Source organism: Protomyctophum bolini, assembly GCF_963924005.1.
Source record: "Protomyctophum bolini genome assembly, chromosome: 19".
In the NCBI taxonomy this organism is placed as follows: domain Eukaryota; kingdom Metazoa; phylum Chordata; class Actinopteri; order Myctophiformes; family Myctophidae; genus Protomyctophum; species Protomyctophum bolini.
This window is the reverse complement of record NC_137880.1, coordinates 11,008,664-11,031,976: the sequence shown is the minus strand read 5'-3', so window position 1 is coordinate 11,031,976 and position 23,313 is coordinate 11,008,664. Positions and strand designations below refer to the sequence as shown.

Genomic DNA, 23,313 nt, shown 5'->3' with positions numbered 1-23,313 from the left:
GAAATGTTTATAAGAAGGCTGTAAGTCACCTCAGGTAATTACAATTCTTTATCCTTTAATACTTTCAATATTCTGTGTGTCCTTTGAGGACGTGCAAACATCATGGCAGTTCTTAAATCTACTTCCCAAAGCTGTGAGAGAAAAAAAAAGTAAAAAAAAAACCTGCTGACTGAAAAGGAGTTCTCACTACCTCTTTCAGTCTGACTCCATGCCCTTGTAATTAGAGCAGCCACAAGAGAGACATTCTCATGCTACGGACACTGATCTGGTCATTAGTTTCATTTGTGAAATGGAAATTCCCATCGATCTGTTGTGCTATGTAGTACGACAACAAACGGGGATAGTCTCGATGGGACTGTAATAGATGCTAAGGTCTTGTATCAAATGAATTTCAACAATAAAGTTGACCTTCTGAAGTGTTCAGCTGGACAAAGATTTTTTTTTCTCATATGGGATAGAATCTCAGTTGTATGACCTTAAGACTGTCAAGTCACTCCCCAATAGATGTCTTAATGTAATGGTCGGCCCACCTCTGTGGCTGGGAACTGGAGAGGAGTGCTGCGAATTTCACAACTACTTCTGGCAAGGTATACAGGGTGGACAGCAGGGAACTATTGTATAGTAAATTTGAGCCGTGGGGAGAGCTTCAGTTGCTGAAGTTAAAAGGTGGCTCTATCAAGGCTGTAGGTCTTGCTATAAAGTCTCTCCGTAAGAAGAGACCACAAGAATTAAAGACACGATTTTGTGTTGTTTTGCCTAGACTCTCAAGACTGACAGACCTGACTGCTGTCCCCCCTGGAATTTCCAAATACTTCCACCAACGCATCTGCAATTCAGCATAGATACAGACAGTCAAGTCTCAAAAAGGTTTCCCTATGTAGAGAATTCCTCAGCTAATAATGGGTGGAAACAATTCGGGAAAACTACATTGCCAAACCAATCTAAAGTCTTTAGGGGCGGCCCTTCATATATGCTATATTGGATCAGTGACAGAATTGGTTTTCAAAGCAGTGGATGTAGATCGGTAGACTGCCTTTCTCATGCATTTAGAAATCTCCAGAGATCCCTCATCGCCTGGCAATGCAAGACTAGAGTAAATATTAAATAAGGCAGATGTTCCAAATTTCCCCCACCTCCGTATCCCCCATGCGCGGCCGGGCACGCATGCATCCGAGGTCAAAACGGTAGCGTAGCAGTGCATATTTTCAGCCTCGTCTATATGTCTATTGTCTATATACTGTATTCTGTATTGTTCGTATCACAACATCTTTTCAGTTGGTTGGTGTGCTTGGCATGGCGCTCTAGGACGGAGCAGTGAACATCAGCCAGTGTGACAGAACAGTGTAACAGAACAGTGTAACAGAACAGTGTGACAGAACAGTGTAACAGAACAGTGTGACAGAACAGTGGTGCCAGGTGGAAGCAGCCTGTGAGCAGGTAGGTATAAGTGTAAGCTGACAATGCTATGTGGCTGATGACAAAGCAGCATCATCACAAAAGGATGAATCTGACCTGGGCTTCAATAACACAGGGCAGGAAAAGGAAGGTGTTTTTTTTTTTTATATATTATGTGAATCAATCATCACCACACCCAGAGCAACGGATGGTGTGAACAGGAAACTGCCTTCACATTTGTACCTGGACTTAGTAGCACGTCATTCTTGCTAGTCACAACGACTTTAGCGCAATTTCCTTGAAATGAGCTCGGACAACTAAGGGTGAAGCCTCGTCCCCCGTTAAGCTAGTAGTGAGTGACTGATGTTTATGGAGGCTTGGTCAGAGGTGACAACACCTTTTAGAGACCATATCCTGCAGGTCTTGTGAGTAACTTAGGACACTTAAAAGTGCTGAGAAGGCGAAAAGCCTCAAAATTAGCCAGAACCCTACACTTATCACAACCGTAATCACCAGTGGCCAGACAGCCATGGCTGACGCTATACCGAGACAGCCTGTCTGGCTTTAGCTGGAACTTTACAGTAAATTTAGATACATTTCAGCAACAAGCCCATCATGTCTGCGTTTATCTGTTAAGAGCATTCAGTGAAGCCGAGGAAAGGGACCGGAAGCTTCTGCTGGACGTAAATCAAGAGAGGGCCGGAAGAGCTTGCCTGACAATCTGTCCGTCCATGGGAATTAAGAGCGTCCCTTAAGTCAGAGAGCAGGTACCTGTCGGACATGCTCATAAAAAAAACGTTATTTACACAGAGACCTGCAACGCAGCGGGTTGGTCCATGCTGCGCAGCCTCCTGCAAAGGTGCTGCTGGACGAAGTCGTCGCTACAGCCGGCTGTATGCGTGTCCTTTGCTTCGGTGAAACGACAAAACAAGAATGCCGTCCATCCCTTGAGCAAGCAGAGCATAAAAATAGTATTGTGTGTGTGGCCACATTAGTCAATGTCGGTGCACATATAACAACGCACACCAGGACAAAGACGTAGGGGCGCCACACACCCAGGTGCAACACCCCCCCCTCGCCATGTGCACACACACACACACACACACACTTTCACAAAAGGTGATGTTTGAAGTCTGTAGCTATCAGATCCTCTTTGATGGCTGCTCCAGTCTGCTGTGACAGGGAGTGATATGCCCCGTCTGCGTGTCTGCGCTGCTGCGTGCGTATCTCCATGGGCACTAAGCCCACTGCCTGTACAGACTGCCAGTGATGTGCCACCGCTACTGCCTGGCGAATGCACACACACACACACACACACACAAGACTCTCGCACACAAGCACGCGTGCAGACACGCACAAAGGTACACATATTTGTATGCATGCGTACACACACACACACACACACACAAACACACACCGCCTCCACTTCTGCAGATAGAGGCCTGAGAAGTCACAAAGCGCCTCTGTTTTCCTCGTCTCTTCTCCTTCTCCCCCGTCTATGCCTGCCATCTCAGAGAGGGGGAGGGAGAGAGAGTCGAGAGGAGGAGGCGATTGAAGAAAGACAAACAAATAAACCCACATCCCCTTTCAATGCTGATCTGCGAGATGGATTTGTTTTGCGAGCTCAGGATGTAGAGAGAAAAAAAAAATTAACATGTTGAAAAAAAAAGGTTCCTAAAAGGTAAAAGGGTTTCTCTTCGTCTTTGTGAACTGCCGCATCAATAACGGAGACAAAAATAAAGCTGGCTCATTTTGAAGCTGAGCTGCAGTGCGGGGTGAGAGCTAACTCGACTCGAAATGGTTTCTGAGAGAATTTTGAAGCGGTGAAGTTGCGTTTGTGTGTGCGTGCGTGTCCGTCCAATCCATGCATAAGTGTGTAACTTAGTTTTCACTTTTGCACACTCCCAGAGGGAGAACGCTATCCTTTGCATGAACTTTTGGAAAAGCACCAGCATCAGCTGAGAGCTACTGCCCCACTTACCCTGGATCACCACACATGAATGAGTGTTTATGAGTGAATGCATGTTTTCTCTTTGTAGACGTCTACAAGGATATCTGTGCGCGCACATGCCAAATTAAGCGTGTGTGGCTCCCTGATTGCTTATGCATGACTTTATAGAAGGGGGTCAGAGAGGGAGAGTTGTCTAATGAGGACCACGATGTCTGTAGAGAGATAGGAAACGCGCAAGCGCACACACACACACACACACACACACTCTGTGCGCCCGCACACACACACACACACACACACACACACACACACACACACACACTCTGTGCGCCCACACACACACACACACACACACACACAGTGTGTGTGCAGAGCTTTCCAGCATTAATCCAGACGAGGCTACAGTGAATATTTTCGGAACCAAATGAAAAGAAGGGAGTGGTGTGAACTGTGAAGCGTTTATGCCAGAGTGTAAGAAAAAACAAAAACAGAAACTACTTTGTACGAAAACAAACTGCAGTGCCCACCATATGCCAGCGCTGTACCGCCGCCGTGTTTGCTGCCAGGCTGAGCCGCGTGAGTAGGCGCGTGTTTCGTAAAACACAACAGTGTGTGTGCCGAGGCGCCGCCTGGTCGAACTGGGCGAGTATGGGTGGGCAGCGTCTGGAGGTGGGTAGAACTGGGCGAGTATGGGTGGGCACTGGGCAGCGTCTGGAGGTTGGTAGCCCGGTAGTGACTAATGGCAATGTGTTGAGATATTATCATGGCACCACCACGGCCAGCCGGAAAGCCAGATGCAAAGACGGGAAAGGTGGTCAGTGGAGGAACAGGACCATGGATCTGACTGACCACACACACACACACACACACACACACACACACTTACAGAAGCAGGACATCCAGGTTTGGAGCAGAGGGGAGCAGGGTCGACCATAGTCTGCCATGCCACCCCTGAACGCCAATGTGGGCTCTTCCATTTATAGGAAAAACACTCTCAGCCTACTCAAACAGAGTAACACCTCAATCCGTTTCCTTTCCAGAAGGGCTTGAGTGAGTTAGTCAGAGAGAGAGTGTGTGTGTGTGTGTGTGTGTGTGTGTGTGTGTGTGTGTGTGTGTGTGTGTGTGTGTGTGTGTGTGTGTGAAAGAGAGATGAAAAGTTTCTCTGCGGACACAGCAGAAGCAAGTGTACGTCTACACAGTGTAAGGCGTTCCTAAACCAACATCCCTCGAGGAATGTCATTGTTTTGGTATTTCAAGACAAATAGCAAAAGTTATTACAAATTGCAATGGCGCGGGGTCACAACTCCCCCCAGTGCTGACTAACAAAGCACATAATGAAACTGCAAATACACAAGCCGTTCCACACGGGGGTTAGGCCAACAACGGAGCCGTGCCAACATACATACGATGAAGATCTTATGGCAACAAAATGTGGCCGAGCACACGCTTGAAGGCAGAGAGGACAAAACAAGCAGCCGGCGTGTGCATCCGGCTTGTTGCCTTTCCACGCGGCGTAGGATCTGTTGAACTAAAACCCACTTTTCTGCACGCAGACCTCACGCGAGCATAATCCCCATCACCATCATCATCGTCATCGTCGTCGCAGCCCTGCTCCTCACCTCACGGCAAAACAACATGAAAGCATGTCTGAACTGGAGAGGCCTAACTGCAGAGGCCCAGCCGAGGCAGGCTGACAGCTAACCCTCAGCTATAGAAACCATTACTGTCTGGGGGTGACTCACAAGGCCAGCAGATCACGACCAGGACATCAAAGTTAGGTAGCGCTGTCACTACTTGTATAGTAACTTTGGTTGGAAGTGGTTTCTTTCTGTAGTGTACACAAGTCTGGAGTGTTAATGTAACTCGTTCTGAGTCGAATGAACCTTCAAGGTTTTTACTGTGCATCAAGCATTTTGTCAGATTTCCTGAGGCCATGCAACAATGTACTTGTTTTTTTTACCCTACACTGTAGGGCCTACATATTATCAAATACTGTCCTGTTCCTCCCTTATGTATCACTGTTCTCTGCAGGAGATGAAAATATCTGCCTGGAGGGTCTTCTCCGTGGCTATTCATTCTACCAACCATAAAATGTCTGCATGTCCAACACGTGCGCGCCTGTAAAATGTTTTACAGGAAATTTAGGGTAAATTAGGGTAATTTCGTCCCAAACTCACCATGTTCAAAATTAAACTGGTGTATAAATGCTCTCTGTGTTTTATATTTAAACATTTGTACGTTTTATGGCAAAGTCGGGTTTTGACAAAGACTGCATTGGAAATGGAGAAGTAGTTGGCTCCAAGTGTGATTCGCTGAAAGATTTGAGGGATGAGGGACATAAAAGAGAGATCAGGATGACTGACAAGAGTCAAGAGCTAACAAGTGGACCCTCATTCAAAACCTCATTGCCACTTAAAGCATAGCCTTCTAGGAGGCAAAGGAGCCAAATAAGAACAAGAATACAATTTATCCTCCTATAAGTAAGCCAAAAATGTTTCACAACATGAAGAAGATTTGTTTTTGAGTATCGGTAACTCAGATATGACGACAATATGCTGTCGCAATCATCGCAATCATATAGTCAGTGGTTCTCTGCAGTGGGGACTTGTGGTGGCTCATTTAGTTTTGTTTTAAACGTTTACCGTCTTCATCTCTCACTCCTTTTTGTCTCCTTGTATGATGGAGCGGAAGAGGCATGACAAATGTGAAGAAATGTGTTGTCACTAGCAGAGACTCCAAGACAATCATTCCACATATCCGTCTGATGCAACAACACGTTTTGTTTTTGCCAATTTTGCCTACCTCTATGCCGGGAATACGTCATGGCATGTCACCTAAAATAAAAGATTTGTATAAGTTGCTGAATTATCACTTGAAACTACCATACTAGTACTTCCAAAAATGAAGGCTTAACCGTCACGGACCTCAATGGGGCTATACTACAATAAGAACCAGCTAACACTGCTTCTCTATAGAAGAAATAGAGACACTGCGTGATACAGATAATCCACAGGCCTCGTTCCCAAAGGGGATGTTTATTTAACCCTTTGTATCCCTGCTGCCCGTAGAACTAACAAGAAGACACGTTAGGACCGGCCTCATGAAGGGTGGACAGGAAACGGGTGCACCGATAGCCATCGTGGAGAGAGCCTCCATCAGCGACTCTTAATGGAGCCGCGTTAAGAGAGCCCTACTTCTAAACAAAACACAGATCACCATCACTTGGGCCAACCGGGTAGGGATGGGAAGTGCTGTTAAAATGATAACATAAGCTCAAGGACAATGTTTCATGCCATGAGGTTCTGAGGCTGTTCAAAGGTTTTTTCTAAACAAGGAAGACTAAAAGCGAAAGAAAGAAACAAAGAAGCAAAAGCAGAACCCTAACAAATTTCACATTTCAACTGTAACCTTGAAGTCAGAGCAATGGAACGTTTCAGGGAACAGAAAGTGAAAGACTTCACCCTCCCGTTCGTCTTGCCAGCCATGGCTGAACCACGCTCCAACACACAGTATGGATATTCTGGGATTTGTTCAGGGGCAAATCCCTATAGGGTCAGTTCAACAGCAAACTAGCCCGTGGTCAAGTCTGTCAAAACCGACCCTCTCTTTGACAGTTGACCCTCACAGGTTAACCTTCCGCCTCTCTCCCAACGTGCAGTCCACAGGCTGCCACCACGCGGTCCAGTGTGTCGTGTGCAGCTCAACGCTGCCTGCGTGCCTCCACTTCTACCCCCATAGTGTTCAGGGAAGGTCACAGCTAACGTTGAACTCTGACCCACTGGGCCATCTGCCTCCTGGCCGGATTTGATCCCCGGCGACCAAGTAAATAGGGGTTGGTCTGCTGCCACAGGAACGAAGGGGGGGGGGGGAAGAGAAGTGAGCGGATTGGCATTGACGTGAACTGTTCAAAATAGAACTAGACTATAGAAAATGAAACGAGAACAGAGAGAGAGACGAGGAGAAATAATGACCGGAAAGTCACGAGACGACCCGATAGCAGCGGTACCGTACTGGTGTCCTTTACAGATGACAGGTCCTTCCCCTGAAGGCCACGTCCATCCTCCAGGGAGAGACTCCCAAGCTAAATGCCACACCAACCATCCGTCTGGACTTTTGGCACCTTGACCTTCTCCACCTCACCGCTATTGGTAATCAGGGAGTTGGGCTGGATGAGACTGGCTGGCGGCCCACACTGGCTTCTGGACGCACTTCACGAGACAACACAATGGTCCTTCTCCCACATCTCTCTGTCTCTGTCTCTGCGTCCGTCTCTCTGCCCTTCTACCCCGTTCCAGTTTTCCACCAGATATTGAGATACTGTGCCACAGACTTTTTAGCCTGGTATCCAGGCTAGACACATGACACCAGGCCCAGTGGGGAAAACAAGAGCAATGGAAGCTGGCAGGCGAGCTGTTCATAAGCGCCCTTTGGTTATACGATATTAGTATTACAACACTATTGGCCAAGGCTAAAGAATTTGGGCTTATAACCTACTTTTACCCCGTCACCACACAGCAGTGACAAAGATATATTTCAGTTTTTATCCACCACCAAAAACTAATTTTGGAACAAGGGCTGAGCTACATGCTATGGCACCTGAAAATCAATGTGGCAGCAGCTGATTTATGTGGGTTCCTCCTTCTCTCTTCCTGTCGGGGGCTGTGAATAAATTGTTGTCCGACCCCAGATATTTTTGCATGCTCTCCTTTGCTCATACACTTCTCTCTCTCTCCCATCTTGCATTGCCAAAGCTTTGCGGGGGGGGGGGGGGGGGGGGGGGGGCAACAGCTGCAGGCTCTCACACTCCTCCTCTCCTCCACACTTTCCCCCTCCTCTTCCTCCACCACCCCTTGGCCGTCCTCTGCTCACATCCTTCTATACACCGCACTGGGCTCCAGGCTCCATGCCCAGTCAGCTCCTCTCTCAGCCTCGGCCTCCTCCGCCTCCTCCTCCTCCTCCTCCTCTCCGGGCTGTAAATCCAGCCCTGATTGCTTCCTTTCCCCCCCTCCCAGTTTTATCTCCTCAGGATGAAACCTCCTCGACCCCATAACGTGCCGAGAGGTGAAACCACGTTATTCATCTGCACAGGCAGCGATAAAATGACAAGCGATGGCAGGGGGAGGTAAAAAAAATAAATAAGAAAAAACACAACAAAAAAAAACCCAGAAAGAATGAAAAAGACTGAACACCCAAAATATAGGAGAGCACAAACCATAGGAACAGATGCAGAGATACATACATCATTATATCTGATCCATTATCTCATAACTTATAGGCTTGAGGCAAACACTTTGCTGGAATAGCTGTGAGAACAGGATCTGTGTCGTCAATCATTATGTGGATAGTGGCATAAATCACCTATACGATCATCATTTAAGCCCTACCAGTCGACCCCATGAAAACCAGATGCTTGTCATATAGGCCCCGGCAGATAATCTCCTTTAATGACCGATCTATATTAACTGCTATACCTCTCCGCTGGAAAAATCTGCAGTGTGATGCAATGACAGACAAAAGACGAACAGGGATATTTTTGGTTGAGGAGGATGAATTAAATGAGAGGAAATATGCCACTGGCCTCTCTCTGCCTGGCAGAAAGCTTCGAGGCAGTTCTATTATGGTAGAATTTTGAGGATCAGCTCTGAATGCCGCCTCCTGACGGCTATTACTATTATTATACTTTTCACAGTTACCGTACTTGTCAAAGTACTGAGTAGAGCAGCTCCAAAGCCCTAACCACACCAGAGAGTCGCCATGCAACTACTTGCAACCATTCCCAATGGCAGTTGTTTGTTTTGTTGCAAGGAGTTGCGAGTAGTTGCAAGGAGTTGCGAGTAGTTGCAGCTGGTGTGGTTTGGGCCTTAGGCTAAGGGGTTCTCAAACTTGTCCATGCCAAGGACCCCCAAATGGCAATAGACTCTGGAATTGGATGCGGACCCGTATTGTGAAATTGCTTAAAAAGATTATAAAACAAAAAAGGGCTGGCGTAGCGCCGGTCCGGGCAGCTATGCTACAGCTATGTAGCAGGTTCGATTACCGGTCCCGGCGGCGTTTGCTGCGTGTCACTTCCCATTCTCTCTCCCCATTTCCTGTCAGCATAGAAATGTGAGGGTCCTTGACATGTCAGAAATGTGAGGGTCCTTGACATGTCAGAAATGTGAGGGTCCTTGACATGTCAGAAATGTGAGGGTCCTTGACATGATAGAAACGTGAGGGTCCTTGACATGATAGAAACGTGAGGGTCCTTGACATGATAGAAACGTGAGGGTCCTTGACATGATAGAAACGTGAGGGTCCTTGACATGATAGAAACGTGAGGGTCCTTGACATGTCAGAAACGTGAGGGTCCTTGACATGATAGAAATGTGAGGGTCCTTGACATGTCAGAAACGTGAGGGTCCTTGACATGATAGAAATGTGAGGGTCCTTGACATGATAGAAATGTGAGGGTCCTTGACATGATAGAAATGTGAGGGTCCTTGACATGATAGAAATGTGAGGGTCCTTGACATGATAGAAATGTGAGGGTCCTTGACATGATAGAAATGTGAGGGTCCTTGACATGATAGAAATGTGAGGGTCCTTGACATGATAGAAATGTGAGGGTCCTTGACATGATAGAAATGTGAGGGTCCTTGACATGATAGAAATGTGAGGGTCCTTGACATTATAGAAATGTGAGGGTCCTTGACATGTCAGAAACGTGAGGGTCCTTGACATTATAACGTTTGAGAAGCACTGCAGTAGCACCTTGGTATGTATGAGAGCACGTTGGATGTGCTCTGGCTCCAACAGTATAGCCTATTGTGACATTGTTCGCTATACTCTCCGGAGTAAAAGAAAGAACCGCTCTTGCCAAAGCCGTCTCTCGTTGGTAGAATTAAAACACAATTGTTGTATATATTATAAAACACGAAAGGATGTTTCACTACTAACAAAGCCACGTGATTTATAGTTATATTAAAAAGTAAATCATGGTCTTAACTGTACGCGTGTGTGTGTGCGTGCGTGCGTGCGTGTGTGCGCGTGTGTGTGTGGACAGAATGGCCCCCTCTGGCAGCATTCTTTCATACCTTTACTTGCAGCTTGGCAACCAGGGGGGTGCCCCACTACCCTATATCCTGGTGAATGGACCCCTCAAAAACAACACCCATCGACACCCAGAACACGACACGGACCGTTCCGATCCAGGGAATCCCTAAAGTAGCCTAACACACACACTCGTTCACTTGACGTCGTTCCCTCCCAGGCTGTTGGCAAAGCTAATTATCATTTGCCCCGAGCATTGTGATATAGACTGTATATATATATATACAGTGTGTGTGTGTGTGCGCGCGTGCGGGTAAAAAGTACCATGTCGAGGTCCTGCGAGACGCGTCGTTTGCGCAGCTCCTCCATTCGGTCGCCGACGTCACTGAAGCAGGTGTTGTAGTACTCTGAGTACTCCTGGGCGAGGTCATCTATGTTTCCCAGAGAACCATCCTGGTCAGGGAGAGAAGACAAGAGAGAAACAAGCGGTTAGCCAGAGGAAGGAACCTATACGTACTGTAAGTCTTAGCCCAGAGTTACAGTACAGTCCAGCCACCATAACGCGCATCTCTCTCAGGCACGAAGCGTTCTACTTCACAGCAGATATATAGGAACACACTTGCATTTGACATATCGTTTCCGTTGGGAAGAAACTTCTAATATCCATATTCTAACTTTTTGTGGGTTGCTTTCGTAAATTAAACCAATGCCCTATACTACTCGAACACACTACAGCTGAGCACCGCACACACAAAGTATCAAAAGTGGCACGTCTGCGAGCTTGAAACATCGTCACGCTTTGAGCTCGTCGTTGTCCGCATCTATTTTTCAACTCGAATCCTGAAAAGTTACAGTTTTGAACGAGGTTTCCACACCGAACGGAGAGAGACGATATCCAGTTTCGTCCGAGCAACACCATTTTAATTCCCACCGCTCATCCTTACCAGCGCTCAAGGCCAGAAGTAGGAGCTTGATCAAATGCAGGCTATACAGTCTAACAAGCCCACTACCGTATAGTGTACCGTCTCAACACCCTAGGCAACAGCTTCATAAAACCACGGTCACACATGGAAGTAATTAGAGGCATATGCAAGGCGCCAACTGTACTGGCAGCCGTGCGGTTGGGTAAATCAGGCATCGCGGTATGGTGGCGCGAATAAATCTAATCACTCACACACACCACTTCCTCAGGTTGAGCGATACTGCATTTGTGAGATAACTTATTAGTACTGCTGGCTGGCCACGGCTTGTCCAAGGTAAAATGTATCAGTGTACGTGTACTGTACATGTGCGTGACATTCTTAGGTTTGTTTTTCGAAATTGAAGAGATGGCTGCATTGTCACTGTGAAACACTGTAAAAAACACAGGACGGGGTACTCCATAATAGACAATAAAAAACTATATAAATAACACTAAACTTTCAAGTTTCATCACGAGTGATAAACAAAAACGTGGGCCGGCCACCACCGTTCTGCTGCTGCCATCCTCTCAATGCAAACACAGTGCTAAGAATAGCACTCGATAAAAGGCCAAATATACAATACATTGGGAACACGACTCTCTTCCTGGGGCTCGGAGAACAGTACATCGAGGCCTATAACGGGGATGCCCTTTACCTCTTTGACATTCTCCAAACTGTATAAACCAAACACGCGCTTCCTGCTAGATGCGGTTCTGTTCGCCACGGTTCCGGTCTTTGTGTGAATGCCATGTGTTTGGGATTGAGAGAGGAAGCCGACCGCCAAATAAAAATGGCATTACTCAGTCAACAGAATGCGTCTTGAAGATAATGCTTGAACCGACGGTAACCCGTGTTCAACCTCGGCGTCATACAATTGGTCCTCGCCCGTTATAAGATGGCACCATGTCCATCCACCCCACTGCCAATGATTACAAGCTAATAAAACTACACAACAACATTTCTCTTCCTGCACAATTTGCATGCTGAAGTAGAAGCTTCTTGTTCTTCAATCAATAAAAAAATCACACGTCTGTGAAGTGAGAGGCGCCTTTTATTATGATGAACATGTGTGATGATGAAATCACCCACACAACGTCATCTGCCATTTGCCAATCTTGTATGGGTTATTTCAAGATCTAAACATAGAATTCCGAGCATAATTGTCCAGCAATGAGACATTGACATCTGCTACTAAGAGTTCCTATTTTTAAGTAACAATGAATGGTTTCTCTATCGCGTTACGGAATACCAGATGTCTAAAGAATTGGCTAAACTTTCTAAAGAATAGCCAGTTAGTGCCCACAGATTGAATCCAACTCCCGTCATGTCTCGCATGTCCACACATAAATAATGCTGAGAAACAAAGAAGGACGACAAAAGTATCTAGTAAAAAATGAATATAGGACCACCCCATACTATGTATGCTCAGAGTGCCGCACTACCAGCTTGTAGATCTGCTATTTTTGAAAATATGGCCCAATATTTGAATTTCTTTCAGAGCGAACGTTTTTTTAACTCAAATCTTTGCTTCTGGGGGGTCCCTGGAACAACATATTTTCAGATGGGGGTCGGCGGCCAAATACAGATAATTTTCAGGGTGCTTGATATGAAATAGTTTGAGAACCACTGACATAGAAACGTAGGTTTTTCAGATTTTTTTATTTTAGAATCAGTCCTAAATGGGTTAAGAGAGCACCGAGTAACATCTCTTGCCTGGGCAAAAATGTAGGCCAGTTCAGCAGTGATGGCTATCCGCTGAATATTCATCAGTGTTGATCTAATCTGTGCCAGGCAGACAGCTAGCATTGAATCACTGTGTAGGGTCCAACAGTCTCTCTCAGTCTCTGTCTCTCTCAACAGGGCACCCTATCTCAGTGCCAGGCCACAGATGAATGAGGCACTGTGGAGTGTGTGCCACACACACACACACACACACACACACACACACACACCTTCAGAGATGGGTCAACTCATAGAGAACACACATTAGCATGCACATACATGCTCTGGAGGTTGCAAAAACAACCCAGAACCAAAACAAACCCCAGGCAGGCCAATAATTCACCACCCAACTCGGTGAAGCTGGGTATGGAAGGGAAATGACTGATTTATACGCGTTGAACCGGAACAGGACTTTCCGTTTTTAGTTAAAACGAAATACATATCCTCAGTCCTCAGTAATACGGTTTGAGACACCCCATATTCCCAGCGGGAACCCTCTCTCTGAGCAGGACAGAGAGAGAGAGCGCACGCTTTCATTCTGTGCTACTGACAGGGCACATTCTGTTACTCTGCCCCAGGATGTTTAAATCAGCCTGAACATGCCAAGAAGATGTTGAGCTATTTGACACTTCCAAGAGAAGGCCAGGAACTATATCCCTGAGGTATCCTCTGACCTCCAACCAACAGAATATACCACCGATAGCGGTGGATTAGACGGGACTTAATTTCTCGATAAAGAGCCAAAATGATTAATTCGGCTATCAAATTACAAATGTCTGCTCGCACTTCTTGAAGAAGCTTCACAGTTTGACATAATCCAAACATGCTATGGTCAGGAAAATCTGTGTGTGTGTGTGTGTGTGTGTGTGTGTGTGTGTGTGTGTGTGTGTGTGTGTGTGTGCGCGCTTGCATATCTGGAATTCCTCCACTAGCATGATGAGCTAATGGAGTTGCTCCACAGCTAGTCCCAGATGGAGGCCAGCCTGCCGAGGGCCCCCAAGGCAAACCCAGAAACAGCACATGTACCACGAACCAGTCCACCCGTAAAGTGACACTGCATGCAATGCATTACAGAGAATGTGTGCGTCACGTGAATGGCGAGATGGTGGGGGAGAGTGCACGTGACAGTGGAAGTGTGGAAAGTGTGCCATCTACACGTGAAGACACCAGGGGGACCCCCATGGGGATTGAGTGACTGAGGCTTTCACAACAGTGGTTCTTCTAGATTTATGTGTCAAGGACCTCCAAATTGATAAAATAGGGCTTATGTGTTTAAACGGTTCCCTCATTTTGCTGGGGACCCATTGGAAGCACCTCAATGACCGCTGGGGGTTCCCCGACAACACTTTGAGAACCACTGGACTCAGTGTTTCGAGTAAATGTGCCAACGCAAGCATGTAGGTGCAAAGAGTGCACGTCCGGGGGTCTGAAAGTGTTCCACATGGCAGCCCGAGTGTGGGCTACTGAAGGAGAGAGGCTACAGGGGTAAAACACATCTGGAGTCTTTATCTATGACAAAAGGCCCTGTGTATAAAGTTCTGAAATCTATCATGTGCTGCTGTTGTCTGACCCAGCAGACAACATATGGCCACGCATGCATTTAGGCTTAGCACGTTAAACAATAGCCATTTAAAGAACTCCCCGTTTTTAAAGCAGCTCTTAATCAATAGCTTGAGTACATTAAAGGTGGGGTGAAATGGTTAATTTTATTTGGAAGTTTCGGCCTGAAACGGCAGGCTCTGAGTTTCGGAACCAATCAGAGCGGTGCATCCCTTCAGGCGATGGGACGGTAACTCTGCTACACGCACGACCGCGCACAACGCATGGACTGTGTTTGTTTACAAGGCAGGCAGTCGGCCAGCTCTACCAGTTTACTGCTATGTGGCTTATTTCTAACCTATAATGTTTTCAGATACAGATACATATTTTAGCGTGACGATTAAGTTTAAAACGAGTTGATACTGTCTGGATGTCATCTTGAATGAGACTATAAACGACAGAGTTCTGTAATCAAAACCACCTGTGTTTGGACGGATGCGCAGCAATGGGAAAAAACCAGGTGAATGAAATCAAGCTTCATTTTTATTCATGTGAGCCTCTACACGTCATCACGCATCACGTTTTCGTTCAAAGGAAGTAATTCAAATTTGATTTTATGGATTTTTTTAAATCTAAAAATACACAAAATAATTGGCATCCATTGTTAGGTATGCCCATATGATATGATGACCACGGATATGGTCTAAAAGTGTGAAAAACGTATTTTTCAATTCACTAGGTCTTTGATTTTGAACGAGAACTTCACATATTAGGGGAGAAAACGACATGCTTCCTGACAAACAAATGTTGCTTCCACAGAGGTGGCTGTATGCCTGGAATGGAGGAGACTAAAATTGGCCTAGCTGATGCAACCGCCTCCACACCCCGGATGCTTGGAACACCCCAGTTTGAGGCAAGAACAATCATCATATAAGAACAACACCCAAGCAAATACAAAGAGTGTGTTTGTGGGTGTGCCTGTGCATGCGTGTGCGCGTCCGTGTGTGCGCTTCTACACGAGCGTTCATGTGTCAATGCATCATCTTTGAGATTAAATTAAATCTCTGTCCAGGCACAAGATACTGAGGTTCTATGATCACGAAAGCTAGTCGCATTTTCCTGCCAAGTTAAAGGTTTGAAAAAGGCAGCCAGCAACAGAACTCTAGGATATGCTCGTTCTTTTCCAAGATTTTGTGTAAACAAAATGTCAAGAGTATATATCGGGAGTATTCCTGTAAAGATTATTTGCAGGAATTATTCAAAGGAGTGGCATGAATCACAGATAAAACACTGGATGATTAGCTTTTATGCAGTTTATTAAACAAGGTTAAAAGCTGCTGGCAAAACACTGTGTGAGGCTGTGAGCGCGAGTATTTCAGCAATGTAAGATATGAATGCTATTCAGCCATTACCAAGACATTTGCACAACAAGCAATCTATTCCAAAATGTATTAAGCGTGAAGAGGAATGCAGATGATTAGAAGTTGTGGCTGCATTCCAACACCTCCCCCCCAACTTGCCCTTCATAGAGGAAAGTGGAATTGCCACTGCTTTCATATTGAAGGCCAATATATTAACGTCTTGGCCCGGAACACCCACATGAGGCGAGGTGGCATGGTTGAGGAGATGAGTGTGGAAACACAATTAAGCCTAGTGACCCCTGGTCACTTAATCAATTAGCCATAGCATTCCTGGCATTCCCCCCCTCCCCAGGGTTTAGATCTAGAGACAAAAGTCGGTATTGAACAGAGGTGCTTGCTTTAGTGAAACTACTATGTGGTGTGAAGGATCTGTGAGTTTAAAGCTTATGGCTGATTTGTACTAGTTGCGTACCCGGTGTCTTCGACTCGTCACGCACCGAAAATAGACGATAATGCAAGTTCGTAGCGCATCAGCAATTATCGGTATTTAACGTGGCATCAGGCATTCATCTGCAATCCGTTAGGTTTCAGAAAATATACCAAAACAATCTGTCTATCACTAAGTGTCATGGTGTGCGATTCCATAATAAAAATATGATTCATAGCCCACAGAATCTTCATCTGCAAGTCACTATTCAACTGTGCATTTACCCTCAGTCATAGTAAACTACAAGACATTTAAAGATACAAAAGGACTTTTTTTTGCTGAAGGGGTAATTATTTTACCCAATGTCCAGGCTCAACTGCCTGGATGAAACAATCTGTGTGGGCAGTCATTATGCTAGAGCTCCATTATTTATTTATTTGCAAATCTGATAGAACACATTTCAGATGGACTGGATTAACGCACATCTGCATTCCATAGCGGTAAGTTACCAAATGATTCAAGATCAAGTTATACATGTATTTATTTATTCTGCAGGTTCAGAACTCATGAGATCTGACCCCTTCTCGGGTCTTCTCGCGTGCTTTAGAAATGACGGCCAAGTCGTAGAGCTAATCTCTCAATCGAGTTAAACCCAATTCACGTTTGTGACAACATGCTGGATGATGTGCACTTAAACTCCCTCAAAGAAATGAGTTGTTTGTCATAACCAGCAGGACAAGCAGGCGTTCCGAAAGGCTCAGAAACCATTAGTCTCGGGCCTAACGTATTTGCTCTGGTCCAGCCTTTAGGTACACATTCCTGTCCTGACAGCGCTGTTTTTGTCATACTGAAGCTCGCTCACGTGGGTCTGCGTTTCAGTGTTCAATGGCGGAGGGTATTGTTACAGGACTCGCTTTGTGACCAGCCGTCCCAAAAGGGGAGGGAAGATGACAACAACAGTCACGCAGCTGATGTAATGTAAGAATGGCGAGTAGAAAGGATCACTTTCACTTGATACACATAACCATAGGATGAGGGCGGTGGGTTGAAATTGCCACCCGCTCACTTGCATTGTATCACACTGTAACGACGTCTCCCTTCAGAGAAAGGAGCCAACAGGATTATTCTGTTTCTTCCCGAGGTGTATACAATAGATCTCCCCACACACACACACACACACACACACAGTCACACACACACAAGTCATCATAAGAGCTAGGGCTGGTAAGCAATCCTACACTCCACCCATCCCATCAGCCCCTCCATCCCCTGAGGCTCTTCCGAGACTGAGGAGGTGGAGGACAATGGCCTTTTTGCTCGACTCCTGCCTGCCTCTGAGTCTGTTCCAACCATTCTTACCCAGCCGTCAGCACCTACACCACACCACCACGGGCCTGAAAAGAGCTTCCTGGACTGACATTGAACGCAGGTGTGCAGCTGCACAGCTGGCCCGTCAGAAAGAACACGTCAGGGGACCGGGAAGGGGGTTGGGATGAGGAATGGGGTTATGAGGGGTGAAACGTGTGACTGTGATGCATAAACCAATCCGAGCAGGAAGAGGAGAAGGTGAGGAGGCATTGGTCGGGCAATGCAAATCAACACAGGTCATCACATTTCAAGTTCACAAGAATAAAAAATATGCAGACAGCAAGTGCAGAACTTGGTCACGTTTAAGCCTGACTAAGAGAAGTTCTGGCCATGGGAGAAGGGGAAGACTGTTGAGGCCAGGGGCCACAGCCCACCCCCTCCGAAAGGGCTTCCTGAGGATATCCGTGGCTCTCTAGTGTAGCAGAACAGGGCACACCACTGCCTCAACAGAGGAAACCTGCTCAGGCTCAGTCAGGGAGGGGTGACCCGAGCTGGGCTTAGCTAGTCTGGGGTTAGTTTGTGGGGTTTAATACAGAGAATGGCCTCATAGCCTTGATTCTGCTGCCAAGATTTGAGGCAGACGACTAGCATGCAAGCGTTATGTGGGTAGGGATTTCACTTTGTGATCTAACCACATGTTTCCCAGACAGGATCAATAGTATTGGTCTCAAGGGCAATGTGAAAGCCTTGGGTTTAGAAATGAATTCTTCCATTCTAAAGTGTAACATCACACAGCTTTCCAAGTGGACTGACATCCACACAAATGTAAACACAACAAAACACTAGAAAACTTCGACTTCTCTACAGTCAAGTTAAATGGCAATTGGAATGGATTTAACTTAAGCCTAATCTGAAGACAAACAAAACCAGACAAAAGAATGGGATGAGAGGCTACATTCAAAAGACCAGAGGGCAGATAAGGAATACAGGGCATCTCTCTCAGCTGTCCGGGTATGTGATCAAATCAACCAGGCTTGGAAGGAACAATATTTGAGGCTTGCCAAGCCTTGCCTAAAGTCTCATCTGGAAATTGGTACTTAACTTTTTTTTAGTCCCGTTATGAGACGCAACAGTGTTTCCAAGTAAAACTAAATTGTTTCAGGGGAGGAGGAAATGAAGGGTGTGTGATATTATTGAGGTGCGGCAGTGAGATTGAATTTAACATTCAACAAAAACTGTTCACATTTGAAGACTCCAGCTCCAGGTCAAGGGAAATGTATGCTTCCACAAGTCCACTGGGTTCTTCGGGGGTAAATCCCTATTCAGACGTCTTTAATTCCAACCAGTCCGCAAGCAGCACAGCTTTATCTCGAGCTCTATATGCTCCTAAACATCGTGACGCTCTTAATTAGCTCAAGGGCTGTTTACTCGGCTTAAACCACAAATAAATGACTGGCACACTGAGGTATTCTCATTAAACACATTCCTCCACAGTCTGCATTGTATGGTTAACCTCAGAGGCATGGGGGCTTCTCAGAATAAAACTGTAGGCCAAAGGCCATGCATTCTGCCTCTTTGATCTCAAGTAAAACATGACAATTCCCATTATTAAGGCAGCCAATGACACGATACTACTACAATGCTACATGTCACATTACCTTCTAATCAGGTCAATCAGTGCTGATCACTGACATCTTGAGTTTGACCAGATGAAGAGCCTTGGCTCGAAACGTATAGTCAATAAATGTATCTTTTGGAGCATATGAGTGTGCGGGTTCCCTTCTCTTTTCAATCAGTGCTGACACACCTTGCCTTATGTTTGGTTGTAGCCGTTTGCTGTAAAGTGAAGTACCACATTTTTCCCCACCAAGGTACTGGGGATCCTTGTGTGTGTGTGTGTGTGTGTGTGTGTGTGTGTGTGTGTGTGTGTGTGTGCTTTGCTTCCTTCAGGCAGTGTTGCCATGTCTGCTAATTATAAACAACCTTTGACTTGTTTTTACTGTAAAGTCACTTGCAAATAAATTATTGGTAGTTGCTGGTTTTTTGGGGCTTGATTCTTAAGTGTACAGTAGTTGCTTATTTGGGCTTGCTTCCTAATGTTGTTTAAACCAGTGGTTCCCACATTTCTTCATGTCAAAGAACCCCCAGATTAAAATATGTAGGCCTTGTCCACAGACATCCATCTGAACATAATTGATGTTGTGCCTTTTTTATTAAAATGTTTAAGACATATTCAAAATATTTCAATTTATTCTCAATGCGATTATTCACAATGTGTCGCTGTCAGCTTGTAGATCAGCTATTTTCCATTTGTGCTTGTTTTCGTACACCTGGCCACTTGTTTCTCTTGCAAAACTGGCAACACAGCAAGTGAAAGAGGAACTTATGCTACACACAAACGCAAAGATTTATGGGTTACATGAAAAAGGTGGATAGTGGCTATACATGCTGGTTAGGTATCTGTCTAATTGGAACGGCATGTAAGCATGTCATCACCTGTGAGGGGTTAAGAACAAATTCCTTCCTGGTAAGTTCCTTCAATACAAAACAAAACACTGACGATTTACCGTGTAGGCTTTGGGGCGAACCAGATTCAAAAGGGCATTCCCCACCCCGGGCCCCCAGCAAAACAAAAGCTATTGAAACACATTACATAGTGCAATGGCTATATATAGCATGGCCATTTGGCCTCCAGGGAGATAGAGGGCATTCATTCATGTGCTGGACAGGTTGCATAAAGACAGAGGCCCAATGTCTCTATATGCCATCTGCTAATGATAATTCATCACTCAAAGACTTATACTGTAGGCCTACACACATTTACACGGAACGTGTGTCTTGAAATATTAACGTTATTGGGGTTTATTAAATATACTTTGTTCAAGGGGAGACAGCAAACAGTGAGTCATTGACGTCATCCACCACTACCACCGCAATGTATGTGTGATTGCGTTTCAGGATGCTGAAGATGATCAATGCTGGCAGCTTGACATTCGCCCTCAAGAAGTCAAGAACAATAAATCCGGTCACATCTCCTGACTGGGAGCCCTCTCAGCCCAGAGGTCTCCCACTCAGTGTCAGAGGGCAAAAGAAGCCCTGCCTCAGTGTTTCACGTTTCACCCTCTACTGCCCACCCACACGCACACAGTCACACACACACACACACACACACAGGCCGTTCACATCACAACTCCCAGGTCACACACACCAAACCAATTGAACATATCACTTTACAAACGCTGTGTGAAACTTAACTTAACTGACCACTACACAGCACTTTTGTTCCGCAGGCGCAGAGCAATTACGAATCGATCTTTGATCTTGTAATGTCTTACATTGTTGCCAACATGCATTGCACGTCACTGGAAAATAATGGGGTGCGGTGTAAAACTCTAAAATAAACGTAATCAAATGAAACGCTGATAATACGCTTGCCATGCTTTGCTCTCAAATGATATGCCATCTTAAATTAATATGGGCATTGGTATTTGCAAATTAATGTTGAAAGTCAGAGTCAGACCTTCTGACTTCTAAAATGCTTCTTCAGAATGTTTCCCCCTTTAAACCTTCCCACACGGACACACATTCCAGCACAGCGTTCTTGCAGAACAAGTGTTTCTCTCTCTAGCTTTTCTGCAAACAACATTTCACTAAAGTGTCAGCCAGGACTTGTTGTGTAAATCTGAAAGGAGCACAAGATTCTTTCAAGAGTGTAGAAATATAGCCTAAAGAAGGAAGCCTACCATGTTTTACACGGATCCAGCTTGCATGCAATGAAATCCTGAACGTGTGCGCTCCACTGGTAAAAACAACAAACTGACTCCAAGACCCAAGTCTCCCATGCAACAACTCCAATCCCCAAATCACATGTGATTGTGATCTCTGGGGGTGCGATCGATTTTAAGCGTAGGCCTAAACACAGGCGCGCTCCCCGAAGTGTTTTGATTTTGTGATTTGCATATATGTGCACGCAACAATCAACGTCAATACACAATCAACGACTACTAGACAATGTCTGTCCCTTTGACAACAACAAGGTATTTCTCAGCTAGTTGTTACAGCCATATATCTTCCTGTCTGTCTACCCTCCCCCCCCAAGAAACTCACCAGCATCCCCATCACGTCCGTCCACAGTTGGGTGAAACTGTCCGACGGCGCATTGTCCGTCCCTGTGGGCTCCGTGACCGTGGACGGGCCAGCCGTGGCCCCCTGGTCGTCCTCCATAGTGTTTATATGGTAGTGTTAAAGTCGCCTCTGCTCTGGCACTTCCGAGCTTCAACCCCAGACCATACACGGCCCGATGATCGCTACAAGTCGATCCTCGAAAGGTGACAAGGTAACTTCGCTAGTGAAAGTTGCCCTTGTCGCTCCAGTGAAATGTCCTCCTAACATTCCGGGACGCAATCTGAAGCCCAGCGGCGCGTAATAAAATACTCCGAGACATTCCCTCGAAACTCACGCTGAATCGTCGACATCGACACCAATGGCATAATAAAGTTAAAGTATCCAACAACAACAACAACGCGCTTCTCGAGTCCGTCCTTCTCTTTGCTCCTCTGTCCCATTACCGACCGGACCGGGTCATTTACTCTCTGAAAAGTTTTCAGTGCTCCGCTCCGCGAGCAGCCCACACCGCACTGCTCCTCCGTGCCCCGGGCGAGCGTGAACCAAATCATACACCGGGGGTGGTTGGAGAACTCGCCAACAACGTATAGTCCAAAAGCCTTTAATGTAATCCCTTCCCTTGGCGACCGACTGAGAGTAAGTGTAAAAAAGTATGAGCTCGGTGATTATCACGCGACAGGGACGGTGACAAAAACCACCATCCAAAACAATGGGGGAGAAAAACGCCCGAAGCAGCACAGACCTTGTTGATAATTATCCACGCTCCCTCCTCCCTCTAAAAAGTGAGCTCCCCCTCACTTCACGAGTCTTGCCTTGCGCTCTCTGCTCTCTCTGCTCTCACGCACACGCACACTCTCTCTCTCTCTCACTCACACACACACACACAAACACACACACACACACACACACACACACACACACACACACACACACACACACACACACACACACACACACACACACACACACACACACACACACTCCTCCCAGCAAAATTACATTACAGGCAGCGGCTAAAAGCTGTCCCACCAGAAGTGTAGCATAGGTCAGGAGTCTCAGGACACCAATTTTAACTTTTCTTTTTTTTTAACAATTATTTTTGGAATACAGACGAATACTTTATACTAGGCTTTTCCACCAATACTTTATCCATCAACGAACGTTGAATAGAGTTTGGGAACAAAGCCACATTCTGCGCACAATTGCATCAAAAAACAAAGGCGCATGGGAACATGTTTTAAAGGGGGTGACGCACACGCTGCCCTATTCATGTTACAAATCTCCATGAATGCCCTGCAACAACCCATGAAAGACCTTTAGAGCTTTAGCAAAAAAGTGAAGAAAAAAAAAATATTCAGGCTTGGATGCTGTAATGCACTAAAGCATTTTTAAAAGATCAATGCATGCCCTGATGCCCAACAACATGCAGATCTCATTTGAATAACAGTACAATAGAATCGCCATCTAGGAGGAAAATAGTTAAACGTGTTATGA

The 23,313-nt window shown here is 45.9% G+C and overlaps 1 protein-coding gene across 5 annotated transcripts in view; it reads right to left on the bottom strand.

Moving 5' to 3' along the window:
- The window catches only part of sash1a (SAM and SH3 domain containing 1a), a 228,411-nt gene that overhangs the window by 51,796 nt on the left and 153,302 nt on the right, over nt 1-23,313 (bottom strand). For 4 of the 5 annotated variants that reach the window (XM_080791606.1, XM_080791607.1, XM_080791610.1 and 1 more), the window contains exon 2: nt 10,700-10,828. In XM_080791606.1, coding sequence (XP_080647732.1) covers nt 10,700-10,828 — 129 coding nt within the window. Of the gene's footprint in view, nt 1-10,699; nt 10,829-21,801; nt 22,549-23,313 lie in introns of those variants that run through there. The other variant, XM_080791608.1, reaches the window with a different exon arrangement.